The sequence below is a fragment of the Mercenaria mercenaria genome, chromosome 16 (genome assembly GCF_021730395.1).
Source record: "Mercenaria mercenaria strain notata chromosome 16, MADL_Memer_1, whole genome shotgun sequence".
Taxonomy (NCBI): Eukaryota; Metazoa; Mollusca; class Bivalvia; order Venerida; family Veneridae; genus Mercenaria; species Mercenaria mercenaria.
In genome coordinates, this window is record NC_069376.1 from 33,098,242 (window position 1) to 33,112,609 (window position 14,368).

General features: G+C 35.4%; 1 protein-coding gene across 1 annotated transcript; it reads right to left on the bottom strand.

Moving 5' to 3' along the window:
- Nucleotides 1-7,300: 7,300 nt before the first annotated feature.
- On the bottom strand, nucleotides 7,301-13,802 carry LOC123541477 (perlucin-like). Its single transcript, XM_053527523.1, has 5 exons — nucleotides 13,689-13,802; nucleotides 12,432-12,517; nucleotides 10,838-10,928; nucleotides 8,478-8,700; nucleotides 7,301-7,374 (listed from the first exon to the last, which is right to left on the bottom strand). The coding sequence occupies exons 1-5, from the start codon at nucleotides 13,744-13,746 to the stop codon at nucleotides 7,350-7,352; spliced, it is 483 nt and encodes a 160-aa protein (XP_053383498.1). The 5' UTR covers nucleotides 13,747-13,802; the 3' UTR covers nucleotides 7,301-7,349.
- Nucleotides 13,803-14,368: the final 566 nt, after the last annotated feature.

Genomic DNA, 14,368 nt, shown 5'->3' on the forward strand with positions numbered 1-14,368 from the left:
CATCGAAATGTAAGTTTTTGATTTCACCACTTGTTGGTATTGAGACAATGTAAAAAGTACTTTCATTGCGTATTACATTTGTATTACAGGCCTTGATGTGAAGAAAAAGTGTTTTTGTTACAACGTTCATTTATTTGATATCTAATATTCTCTGTTTGATGTCAAACCACGTATTGAGCCTTTTTACAACAAAAAGTGAAGTAAATTGAATTAAGTATGAAAGATGTAACACATAATTATTATCTGGATAAACTTTGTATGGTTCTTAATTTCATTATATCTCAGGATAGTCTGTTCGAATTTCATAAGATCGGATTACATAAAGACAGTCTGTATGTAGCTTTCATTACATCAGTATATCTCATGACAGTCTGTGTAGCTTTCATTATATCAGTATATCTCAGGATAGTCTTTGTAGCTTTCATTACATCTGTATATATCAGGATAATCTGTGCAGCTTTCATTACATCAGTATATCTCAGAATAATCCGTGTAGCTTTCATTATATCAGTATATCTCAGGATAGTCTGTGTAGCTTTCATTATATCAATATATATCAGGATAATATGTGTAGCTTTAATTATTTTGATACCTCTCAGGGAAGTGTAGCTTTGACAATGAGGGTACATATCAGAATTGTCTGTGTAGCTGTCATTTTATCGGATCATATCTGAATAGTCAACGTAATCGTAATCTGTAGATATCTTAGAAATTAACTGGTCACATTTTTCCTTTCTATCCTTTGTGTCTGGTCGCTCAAGTTCAACTCAGGATAATCTGTGTAGCTTTCATTATATCGGTATATCTCAGGATAGTCTGTGTAGCTTTCATTATGTTGATTCCTCTTAGGATATTGTGGGTAGCTTTCATAATGAGGGTACATCTCAGGATTGTCTGTGTCGCTTTCTTTATCTGAATAGTCAACGTAATCATAATCTGTAGATATCTCAGAAATTAATTGGTCACATTTTTTCTTTCTATCCTTTGTGTCTGGTCGCTCAAGTTCAACTTCTAAATAACCAGTATTGAAATCGTCCAATACCAATTCCCCGTCTGCAAGCTGAACGGCCTGCTCCTCCCGCCAGAATGTAATCTCCTAAAAATAGAAACACAGTGAGACGTTGGCAGCCTAATACGTATACTTTTTGCGAGACAAACAAAATGTAGCCAGTGGAGTGAACTGAAACGTGGCTTAGCCGTGATACCGACAAACATTTAATGCAACAGCAGACTAGTCTCTCTAATTTTGCATGATTCAAAATCATTGTTCACATTCCTACTTTTGCCTTTAGTCATGGTGTAAGACGCATTTATAACAGTGGCAGTGCGTAAAATTGGAACTCTTTTGACTTTCATTACCATTTTACTGGGAAACTGTTTATGGTCATTGCAACAAATTTTCATACATATTGAGGGTAGGGCGTTTTGCAAATATTTTACTAAACGTGAATGTCTACGATAAAAATGTGACAAACCAACAAAAATATAACTAATATTAATATTTAGACTAACCTCCTTCCCCATCTATAAAATCGTCTCCTTGGTTGCCAAGGATGACGTCATTTCCTTCACCTCCTTCAAGCGTATCTAAAAGTGAACCACCTATAATGGTATTGTTGTTTTGGTTTCCTCTTATGACATTAGAAAGTCCTTTTGACCCTAGTATCGTTACGACATCTGTCTACGTTTCACTGGTATGTAGGTCGACGATGAGATTGTGTGCCTGATTTGTCCTGTGTATTGAAATAGCAGTAGGTTGAAAATCGTGAGATGGAGGAAATGTGAATCTAATACCTCCTGAACTGTGTTTATAACAAGATGTCTCCTGTAAGGATCGGTTTTGTATTTTTCTAACGTAACTGACGTACTCGGGTTAGCACTAGATGCTATAACTATGTCCTCTTCATTTACATTTATCTGAACATCGTTGAAGAACGCGGGAAGTTTAATAGTATATGTCAAATTGTCTCTAGCAAAATTATTGACCACATTTGGACCATTGTAATGATCCATAATAATATACTGATCATGCCCTTCTAGACACATCATGTAGGCTCCCCCAAAGCCAGGATAAATACGGTTCGCTCATTCATTTCCAGAAAGTCAGTCAGTTGCATTTGAGTCAATAATGTGCTCAATTGTCCGGATAGACCTTTTGTACGTCATGCTTTCTTGTCTTTTCGCTTTTGCTGATTTATCTATCTCTACTGGAGACTTTTTTATGTAGATGTCGGGTTTCGTGACTTTTTCCAGCTTTAAGCTAATACCATCTATCGTTCGTGCAATGATATGTCTCCAGCTGTTTCCTGTCATCCAATTATGTATTGTCACAATAACACCGCCTGACGATGCAAGTAGTGCATTTGAGCCTATTTGATATACTGAAATATCGTTGTATTTGAAATCAACAAGTAATAAGTCATCCTTTTCGTCTTCAGCAAAGTTATCAATAACGTCACCAACGTGTTCTTGTCTTATCACATATACATCCTTTCGTTCACTACCCTTTACTAAATCGCTTCCTTTTCCACATTTTATGTAATTATTACCGCTACTACCTGTTATCACATCATCAAAGTCACTTCCTATAATTGTGCTAACATTAACAAAGTCTCTTTTAGTAGCATCTAACGTAATTCCGTTGTGTTCTTTAGATGCATCTAGTATTATTGGATGGAGTAGAAATGGATCGTTAATATCATCTGCAAGTTTGAAAATCACGTCGTCGGTTGTTACAAACACCATGTGTCTATAATGCTCACTGAAAAACCAATTCTTTAATGTCACATTTGGACCGTTCATCGAGTTTGTGTACAGTAGTACATCTCTGTCGTTCTTGTTGACTCTGATTTCATACCGAATATCGAATATAACCTTATCAACCGTCATTTTCAAATCAAAGTTATTAATAACATTCCAGTCTGAAGTTTCAAAAGTACCAACTGAATTGATTATATACGTATCGCTTCCAGCCCCTCCGTAAATTGTGTTGTATCCTTTACCACCATTTAGTAAATTGTTCTTATCATTTGCAACAATAGCATCGGAAGAGTCAGATCCAGTTATCATTAACTTATGTTTGTCCATATTCCTCTTGATACGTCAGTTGTGTGCTCTTTTGTGTTCCCAGTGAGTATAATTGCTAGTGGTACAATTGACGCCTTTCCATTAATGGCGACGGTTACATTGAAAATTATACCGTTGTTAGCTTTAAATGTCATATAACCCATTCGATGCACCGAAAACCAATCATTACCAGTTACAGCGTGTTCATGTCCATTCTGAAGAATCAAGTCATTCCCAATCTGATCTACGTGTATTTGGTCAAAGTCGACCTGAATGAACAGAACATCTTCCTGTAAATCAGTGGCATAATTATTTATTTCCGTCTTTCCTCCTGAATAAGGAATAATATACGTATCTCGCCCATTACCACCATTCACTACAGACTTCTGTGGACCTAGATAAAATTTGTCATCTCCATCCTCTCCATAAATCTCATAGAAGTAGTCCGCAAGCGAATACCCGAGATCTGCACTTTCTGGCAACTTTTGGATGGTAAAAAACTTATTATTTTTTGAGTTTCCATAGTACGTGCCATGTAAGGTATTTCTTTCTCCTCCCTCTAACCTTACTTATTAGATTTCTTGAATGTACCGGAATAAACCAGAATATTTTTGCCGATTGTTTCTTGAAACTTATATCGTGTGACTCCCCTATTCCTAGAACAATGTCATCCGCACCTTCCTCCAAAGTTATATATTTGTTGAGTATCTGTTCTCTACCATTATCATCGACAGTTTGCATTTGAAGTCGTGCTGTATTATCATCATACATATTAAAAACTATATTTCCGCCGTTCCAAGACTCTTCTCCCGCTGCAAAGTCTATCAGTTTTTCATGTGTACCCTCTTCTTTCTCAATCTTAAAATGGTTGTGAAAGTCAGACATTTTGTGAAGTAAATCGTGATCTTTTCTATACTGCCTATCGATTTTGTCCGCAGTTTCAGCAAAACTGAGAAATCCCAAAGAAAAGAAATCAACAATGCTCTTTAAAACTAACACTATATCTTCACCAATACCTTTAAATACGGCCCCAATTTTCCGCAAAACTGTTGCATCTGAGGGCAAATTATTTAATTCATTGCTAAACGCGTAGTAGAAGTGATCGATAACAAGTCGTACTATTGTAAGTGCAACTGTAACAACCAAAGCTTCGGGTCAAAAAAGAGCAGAAATTGTAACTGCAGCGTCTAAAGCCGCGTCAACCTATTGCAGTTCCACGGCGCAAGTCTTGTACTGTGTTGTAAACACGGAAAATAGTTCCGAGAACGGGAATATCCTCTGCTGCATTTCCGGATACCACAAGATATTCCTCTGCAGCGGTAGTTCCTTCTGTTAGAGCTGTACTTATTTCAGTGGAAGCAACAGATAAACCAGCCGATTTCAATAGAATGCTAAGTGATACCTACTGAAACGCGGTAGAGTAAAAGAAAAAACACGATGCTATTGAGAAAGGGCACGAGGAAAGGGAGAAAGATTAGCGCTAGGCCTTTTTATATTTGGACTACTACCTGCCTTAAAAAAACGCTCACGAGTACTACAATGAACGAGTACATCCTTAAAACAGGTAAAGAGCTCAGATTGGTCGTATTCATTCCTACATGCTCATTGAACAATTTTGAAAACAAAATGTTAGACTCGGAGCAGATCTAGAAAAGAACCGAATGTCATGTGGGAATTTGACGTCATAATTGACGTCATTATATCTTCTTTATGGTCCGCGCGGCAACTGTTGTTTGTCGCACAATATACATGGCTTGACCTTCTTCTTTGCTTGTAAACAGGTATGAAGCACCGAAGCAACAGCTCCCGAAATACAACAACAGTGAGGACCGTCCAGCACAGAGCAACAGAACCCCATATCGGTCTGAAACCCACCCTATCGCCAATACAAAAGAAGGACATCATGCCAAAGGTCAACCATACCAACATAACCATAATCACAGGCATATAAGCTCCATTTTCCAGGGGCACGCAGAGATGACAAAAGCCGAAGAATGAGCACCATAGGCTAACGGTGAGATACAAATCTAGCCCACACTCGACCTAAGGAAAACAAATGCGATGCGAAAGTGCGATGTTAAAAGTAGCGTCTTCGCAACTCTATATCGCGTTTTCGCATCGTATATCGCACCGTTGAATCATGTTTTCGTGACTTTGCATCATGTTAGATGTATTATACTATCGCACTTGCTAATCTACAGGGAGGGGAGACAATTAAAACAACCATGGCCAAACGTAGATCTATTAGAATTGCCGATACATGTATGTTGACTGCTTCTTTAATTTTGTTTTACAAAACTTTGAAAACTTTCATCATTCACCAGTATTTTAACTTACATATGTTTAAATAATATATATAGCAGGGTTTTAGATTTGTATTGGAATTATTTGTAATGTAATGTTAGTATTGAAGTAAAACAGCTCGTGTATTGTTATTATATTGCATTAAAAGGATATGCATAAGGGAAGGTCAAAATGGTTTCTTAACACAAATGGTCTCGCAAAACAACATACCCGTAATTTGATCTTTAACAAAATAAAAAAGAACTGAAAAGTGGTCTCTTAATGCAAGTGGTCTCTCGAGCAAGTTTGACAGTACATGAAGCCAAAATAGTTGATGTAAGGACATTGGTTGCAGAAATTTACCGAAGAACCCCAAATTACCCTTGATAACTATTCATTTATCTTAGCGGCTGGTCCCATAAAAAAGTTTTGTGTGATTTAATTATTTGTACTTGGGACAAAATTGATATAAAAAATGTTTATTTAATTTTTTTTCCAATAGACTCATAATTTTAGAATATTTTTGTATGTAGAGGTAAATATCTGACCAAACACAAATAAAACTGACTAAAGGAAAATATGCTTTTATCACCAGATGTCCCCAGAATCCCAGAATATCATTCAGCAAAGGATATGAACACCTCGCATACAATGATTTGGATATCTAACACGCCTTATGCTTTTTCATAGAATGAATTGAATCGCTAACGAACCTTTTAGCATGTAACACGCCTTATGCTTTTTCATAGAATGTATTGAATCTCTCTAACGAACTTTTTGGTATGTAACACGCCTTATGCTTTTTAATGGAATTAATTGAATCTCCAACGAACTTTTTAGTATTTATCACGCTTTATGCTTTCTCATGGAATGAATTGGATCTCTAACGAACTTTTTGGTATGTAACACGTCTTATGCTTTTTCATAGAATGAACTGGATCTCTAACGAGCTTTTTTGTAAGTACATGCCTTATGTTTTTTTTTAGAATGAATTGAATCTCTAACGAACTTTTTGGTATGTAACACGTCTTATGCTTTTTCATAGAATGAACTGGATCTCTAACGAGATTTTTGGTAAGTACACGCCTTATGCGTTTTAATTGAATGAATTAAATCTCCAACGAACTTTTTGGTATTTATCACGCTTTACGCTTTCTCATAGAATGAATTGGGTCTCTTACGAACTTTTTGGTATGTAACACGCCTAATACTTTTTCTTAGAATGAACTGAATCTCAAACGAACTTTGCGGAATGTAATCCGCCTTATGCTTTTTCATAGAATAATTGAATCTCTGACGTACTTTTTGGTATTTAACACGCCTTTTGGTATGCAACACGCCTTATGCTTTCTCTTAGAATGAATTGAATCTCTAACGAGCTTTTTGGTATCTAACACGCCTAATACTTTTTCATGAATGAATTGAATCTCTAATGAACTTTTTGGTATGTTATCCACCATCATACAATGAATTGAATCTCTGACGAACTTTTTAGTATGTAACGTACCATATGCTTTTTCATAGACTGAATTGAATCTCTAACGAATATTTTGGTATGTAATCCGCCTTATGCTTTTTCATAGAATGAATTTTATCTCTAACTTAGATTTTGGTATGTAACACGCCATTTTGATATTTAACACGCCTTATGCTTTTTCATAGAATGAATTGAATCTGTAACAAACTTTTTTGTATGTAACACGACTTATGCTTTTTCATAGAATGAATTGAATCTCTAACGAACGTTTTGGTATGAAATCCGCCTTATGCTTTTTCTTAGAATGAAATTGATCTCTAACGAACTTTTTGGTATGTAACACGCGTTATGCTTTCTCATGGAATGAATTAAAAAGAAAACGGAGAGACCACTACTTCCTTTGTACAGCGTTGTTTCATCGCTTCATTTTAACTCTTCAGATACAATCTCAAATAAAAAGTAAGTATTTTGAAGCTTTTTTTCTGAAAATAATTTATTCTATTTCAGCAGCAATATTAGACAGTTATCCAACAATATCCGTCTGTTCCCTGAAATATAATAGAAAAATAAAAATATAACATCCTGTTTATTAATAATAAGTATGGCATTGTTTGAGTAGGATTAAAACACTGCATTATAAACACCACAGAAAAACAAAACAACTGGAAAAGGTCTGTTGTACAAAAACTGTTACTATATAGTGCTAACAATTTTGCCAAATTGCTTCTCGGATGTGAGAGTAACAGGTTGTACTGTACTTGCTGTTATAAATTGAATAAACTTGGAAAAACGGAAACATAAATACAGTTGAACTCGATTATATTTTGAGTTATCGACAGTTCGAGCCATCGAACAAAATACATTAAATTGTGATTTTGCATGGGCCTGATGACGAGTTCGAAATAAAGGTGATGTTTGAATTATCCGAGTTAGAGCGAAATTGCATTTAATCAAATAGCACTGGTCAGTTGTAAACCTTCTAAAGTTCAGTCATCATGAAATAACAGCGGACGGTGAGGAAATTGCAATCTTTTTCAAAAAAGAAATTGAAAAAACTTTCCGTGTCGATGTATTTTGTCATGCGGTCAGAAAAATCAGTCCTTCTGATGTTAACGATTTGATGTCACATTGCTTAAACGCTGTTTTTAATATACATAAATATACCATATCAATATTTTGCCACTGGTCACTTGTTCCGTGACGCGACTTTTTGACAAATATTGTCTGATCTGGTAGCTGATTTTCTACCCTGTGTTTGACGTCATGCCATTACATTTTGTCGTGACCGCGTCCCGCAAACACGTCGTGTGTTTGCACCGCCAACACGACTAATACAGAAAGTGCCGATCAATCGTGCTGTCGTGTGACGAGGTAACCGACACCACGATTGCTGGACAAATACATGACATCCCAAAGATATTTGATTCCCACTAACACGAAAATCCGACAAAAATTTGTCGAGTTGGCCTTAATTTGTTGTTATTAGTATTATGTGTAATATGTGCACTACAATTCGACATGGTAGAAATCAGCAACCATAAGGTAGTATGTCTCTGAAAATACATACATATGTTTGAGCTTTCAAGAAAACACTAAAAAATTTCAGGAGCAAGTATGATACCCAGGTACGACAGTGATTTTATACACTTACGCTTGTTTTTCACAAATGTAATACGTTGCTACGGAACATCGGTAATCATTCCATCCTACTGTACCATTGCTTATCCGTTTTAACGACATGCAGTTTTCGTTTCCCGCACCATTTGAAGGCTCTGATGGTAGCCAGTTCGTGTAACTTAGCGCTTCTTTTGTTGTCCACCATTTCCATTCGCCTTCAACGGAAAGATCACTTCCTCCGATCCAGAAATACGGACCTGCAACACGGTGAAAACATAATTTTACACAAAATGTTGTTATCACATTTTTCTACATATATGAGCGTAGAGTAATAATTGAAAAAGAAATACAAAAGAACATTGCCAGGTATGTTTTATATCTAGAATTCACTGGCTGACTTAAGGTTCTTCTGCACGTTCGGATCAAAATATTTTTCAATATTGTAGAATTTGATTAAAACCTGATTTTTCAAAACTTCAGAATATTTGTTTGTTTTGGGTTTAACGCCGTTTTTCATCAGTATTTCAGTCATGTAACGGCGGGCAGTTAACCTAGCCAGTGTTCCTGGATTCTGTACCAGTACAAACCTGTTCTCTGCAAGTAACTGCCAACTTCCCCACATGAATTATCAGAGTGGAGGACGAATGATTTCAGACACAATGTCTTTTATCAAATCGTCACGGAGAACATACGCCCCGCCCGAGGATCGAACCCGCGATCCGTAGACTTCAGAATATACAAGGGTCGTGTGCTTGATTGTCTGGTACACTGATTCAAAACATTTCGACCTCAAACAAGGTTTCATAATGGGAGTCTATGCATGGGAAAATCACATTTGTCATAACATTTTCGCGAATAGATTTTTTTTCCTTTTTCCTATAATCTAGTTTTAAGAGAAACGTATCACAGTTGTAAATAAACAGATGGCCTATATATATGGTGAAATAAAATGTATAGGTCCGTGTGCTTGTTTTTATTATACCCCCACCAAACATGTTTGTGATGTGGGGGGAGGGGGGGGGGAGAGGGTGGGGGCTATATAGGAGTCTATATAGGAGACGGTTTTGTCGCGTCCCGTCGCGTCCCGTCCCGTCGCGTCGCGAAATCTGTTATTTCAGTTATTACTAAATGAATTTGATTCAAACTTAAAATAGATGTTCCACCTTATCACCCACATCATGTGACACAAGATGCATAACTCTGACACCAAGTTTTCATGAATTATGTCCCCTTTTACTTAGAATTTAAGGTTGATTTTGATGTATTTTCACTATATCTCAGTTATTACTAAATGGATTTGATTCAAACTTAAAATAGATGTTCCACCTCATCACCCACATTATGTGACATAAAGTGCATAACTCTGACACCAATTTTTTATGAATAATGTGCCCTTTTACTTAAAATTTAAGGTTGATTTTGATGTATTTTCACTATATCTCAGTTATTACTAAATGGATTAGATTCAAACTTAAAGTAGATGTTCCACCTCATCAGCAACATCATGTGACACAAGGTGCATAACTCTGACACCAATTTTTTCATGTATTATGCCCCCTTTCACTTAGAATTTAAGGTTAATTTTGATGCATATTCACCATATATCATTATGATTGGCTTAGACCTAAAGGGAAGTTACCTTTTTAAACTTTTGTACTGAGTTTCTTCCCCTTAAATTCCAGGAATTAGTCTATTTTTAGATTTTCAATATTTTACTATATATAATAGGTATTTTTCTAACTTTTTTTATTATTAGTCCTATGTAAAAAGTAAATACATTTTTCTGTGGTAGCATGTGTCGGTAAGACTTTTTTTATATTCACTTTTAGTGTATCTCTAATTGTAGAGATTTTTTATATTTACCTCATTCCTCATTTAGGGCACATAATTATACTAGTATTACTTATATGTGGAAGCCCAGGATGAAGTACTCCAAAGACGAGTAAATTTGTTTTTGAAGTATTAAGTTTTTTTGACATTTTTATATTATTCTAAGTATTTTTAAGATTTCTTATGGTTGCCATTCTTCTGTGACAAGACCGTATTGTGGGGGTATGAGTCACTCCTGTGACAGTTCTAGTTTTAGAAATTGGCCTATGACTAAAATGATCCGCATATTTCAAACTGATTCCAAGATATTATTTGGAATTATTTAATGTGTCAGATGTTAATCATTTCCGTACACCGAATTTATCCGGATAAATGACGTTACTTCCGGTTTATCAAACGTGCCGATCTATCTTAATGTTCGACCACTTTTCTTGCTGATAAGACGAATGTTAAGTTTATCAATGCTTAGGTTTCCTAAAGTAGTGATGTTTTGTATTTATTCTGTGTGGGTACTGGATTTTTTTTGCATATGGGATTAAATATTTTAAAATAGTTGATACAAACCTGTCAATTTTTTCACTTCATTACTCAAAAAGTGATCTTCCAAAGCTGTTTCAATTTCTGGCAGATGGCCACCAAGTCCTTCACATACCATCTGACAACCAGACAGAATAATATAGACAAATAAGTTTTAATTTTGCTGAGATTGCATCGCTTTTAAGTATTTAAAATAGTTAATCATGTGTAAGCTTATATGTTAGATCTCTTAGTATTGTATCGAAAGTATGGGAGTTTTATCTTCCACTGTATTTTATACAGGCATGATATGTTTAAGCATTTAACTGAAATTGTAAGGAAAAGCTGGAAGTACTGCTATTCTGGAATCTAAAACAAAGGAAAACACGGTCGCCGCGATAGTGTTGGGAAACACAGCGATAGCGAGAGTGCAGAAATCACGGCCATAGTGAGAATGTATGAGAACACAATCATAAGAGAGCACGATAATAACAAGAGTGTAGGACAAACATGATAATAAAGGGAGTGAAATACGGTAATAAACAAAGTGCAGAAAATCAATGTCTGAAAACAAGCGTGAATGTAGAAAAACACGGTCGTAGCGAGAATGAAGGAAAACAAACTATAGTGTAGGAAAGCACGAGAATGAAGAGAAACACGAAAGTATGTTGGGAAAATAAATGAGAGTGAAGGAAGGCACGGTCAATAGGAAAGGTTAACAAGCGAAAGTGTACGAAAACATAATTATCACACGTTTGACGTCGCGGGAGTAAAATAAAGCCATCACATAAAATTTATAATACACTGGTGTAATAAAGCTTTGACGTCGACGTCGTTTAAAGTGCAGGAGACTTTGGTCAAATTGACTTGTTTTTAATGGTTAAAGAAAGTAGAATGTTTGATGTTTCCGCAGTAAAAGCTAACATGTGATAAAAAGACTATTACATTTGTGACATTCCACACTGAATTTGTTAAACTCGTTTATTAAAATTGATATGAAAAGACACTCATGTAATATCCTCTGTTTTTAGCTAGAGTGTAGGAAACCATGTTCATAGCGAAGTTGGTTAACTGATTTGTCTTTAAAATTTAAGTACAATGTATCTCAAAATATTGATATAAAAATGCTATATAAAAAAGCTAATGCGCCAGTTGGAATTTAGTTCTTGAAATGTGAATACGTCGTTGCTATCATAATCCAACGTTTCGGAATATCAATTTTGAATTATAAACTAAGTAAAGGAGAAACATGATATTAATATACATATTATCCAAATAGTGTTAACGTTGTATGACTAAAGGATGTAGAGGGTCTTACTTCTAAACCAAAGGTCGTGGGTTCGAATCTCAGCACGCGTAGCTGCACTTATTGGAAAGTTCTGAAAGTAGTTGTCCAAGTAAGTTATTTTTGAAAGTCTGTTTTAAAACAAACACAAAATAAATGGTTTTATACTATTAGACTGATTGCATGTTTAACTGGAAACGATACAAATAACATCAAACCAATTATATTAGAAGTTTGGTAACTTTTTATTTTATAATCCTAAAGAAAAAGTTTTAATCAGAATGCACGTCATATAGATTTAAACTTAACAACGTTACTAAGCAGTACTATCCGTTCCAAAAAAACAAACAAACATACCTGTGCGAGCATCCAAGGTTCCGTGTCATGACTAAAATGGTAACAGCTTGTGTCGTGGTCGACCCATCCTGCTGGGCAGTCAATAGCTGAAAAGAAATTCGCAGTCGTCTTCATTTAACGCGTACTCAATAAATATTTTGGAAGATTAAGCAGGTATGTCTATGTCACTTAAATAGTAACAATACAAAAGGGTTACTGGAAGTAACTGATTGTAGCTCTACAAGGGGTTACCGAAGCAGCTGATTGTAACACTACAAAAGGGTAGCCGGAAGTTACTGGTTGTAACACTACAAAAGGTTAACAAGAAATAGCTGGTTGTAACACTACATGAGGAAGGATAACAGAAAGTAACTGATTGTAGCTCTACAAAAGGGTTTTCCGGAAGCAACTGGTTGTAACACTACAAAAGGGTAGCCGGAAGTTACTTGTTGTAACACTACAAAAGGTTAACAGGAAGAAACTGGTTGTAATACTACAGAAGGATAACTTGAAGTAATTGATTGCAGCTGTACAAAAGGGTAACCGGAAGCAACTGGTTGTAACACTAGGCAAATGGGAAATGGCGCGAAAAAAGTAGTCTTACAATGGTGGAGTCAAATAGCCGTCAGTTGTTTTTGCTCTTTAGAGCTATTTTCCTTATTTTCTTTGATTTTTTTGCTGAACTCATCTATGCTTGGCATCATTTTCATAATGAAATAATAACATGACAGAATTTGTCGTGGATACTTAAATCATACACCACCACTATGATTAGGGGTCTGATTTATTTAGCTGATTTTCAGTTTGTGTGTTTGAATGAAAATAATTTTCTTGCATTAAACATGACCCCCAATTTTCTTTTGACTTTTATTCAGCGGTGACAATATTCTTCTAGAAAATGTAAGTTACAGGCATTTAAAATGGGTCCTGATGTGTGCTGCAGCCATTGAAAATGTGTCAGTTTTATATAAGGTAAAGAAGAACACCCTTTTAGTGCGCAGTAACCACTTCAGAAGGGTAACCTGATATTACTGGTTGTTACACTACAAAAGCTTAACAGGTACATGTGTAGTTGAAACACCCAGACCAAAATCGGCAACAACTAACAAACTGTGTCGATGAATATTTAGATATATATGTAAAAAATCTTAAACTATATCTATAGTCAGAGAAAGTTAAATTTTTTAAAGGTAAACAAAAATAAATTGAGTAAATTTAAAATGCACTGACAACATTAACATCTCCTACATAAAGGCTTTTTCAGCAATAAAAAGTTACCTTTTACATCCAAACAGTAAAACGAAAGGTAAAGAATAAAAATGTGTAAGGTTTTCATGACTGATTTCTTAAACCTTTATCAACAAATTCTTTATCTTTAGTGGACAAATGTACATAGAAGATCTGAAGATAAAAGTACAGCATATAGTTTGGTCAATGACGCGCATGTGTGAATAGGCGTAGCATTTGATTTTTTGCCTTAATTGCAAAGCAAGCGTCTAAAGATTCTCCCAGGGACTCCTTAGTAACCACCCGCCCCTCTCCCTAAACCAAACCTGAATGCGCCCCTGGGCATACGAAAGTAAAATTAAACGTACAAAGTCTAACAAATGTAATCTGTAATTATTCTTGTTTGGCATATTTCTCGAAAATAAATTAAATGTAACTTTATGATATGATCTTCTAATTTTATAAACGTCTACTCATCGTACGAAAAAAAAGCTCCTCTCAGTCAGATTCGAACTAGCCAACTTCGTGTTGAATGGCTGTCACCATATATGAAACCAACATTTCCGTTTTCTTGCAACATTATAAGATCAGCAAAATAGAATAATTTTTGGACTAGTTGCTTCATGACACATAAACAACTCTGTAACAATTCGGATAAATCGTAAAAATAACAGTTAAAAAAACTGACTCGGATGATAAATAGCTTTAAGGACTGGTAAAATAAGGAACAG

Coding starts and splice junctions, on each gene's coding strand:
- LOC123541477 (XM_053527523.1), bottom strand. CDS start 13,746: ATGAAAACCTTACACATTTTTATTCTTTACCTTTCGTTTTACTGTTTG. Junction 12,518..13,688: donor TTACTGTTTGGATGTAAAAG/GTAACTTTTTAT, acceptor ATTTCTTTTCAG/CTATTGACTGCCCAGCAGGA. Junction 10,929..12,431: donor AACCTTGGATGCTCGCACAG/GTATGTTTGTTT, acceptor TCTGGTTGTCAG/ATGGTATGTGAAGGACTTGG.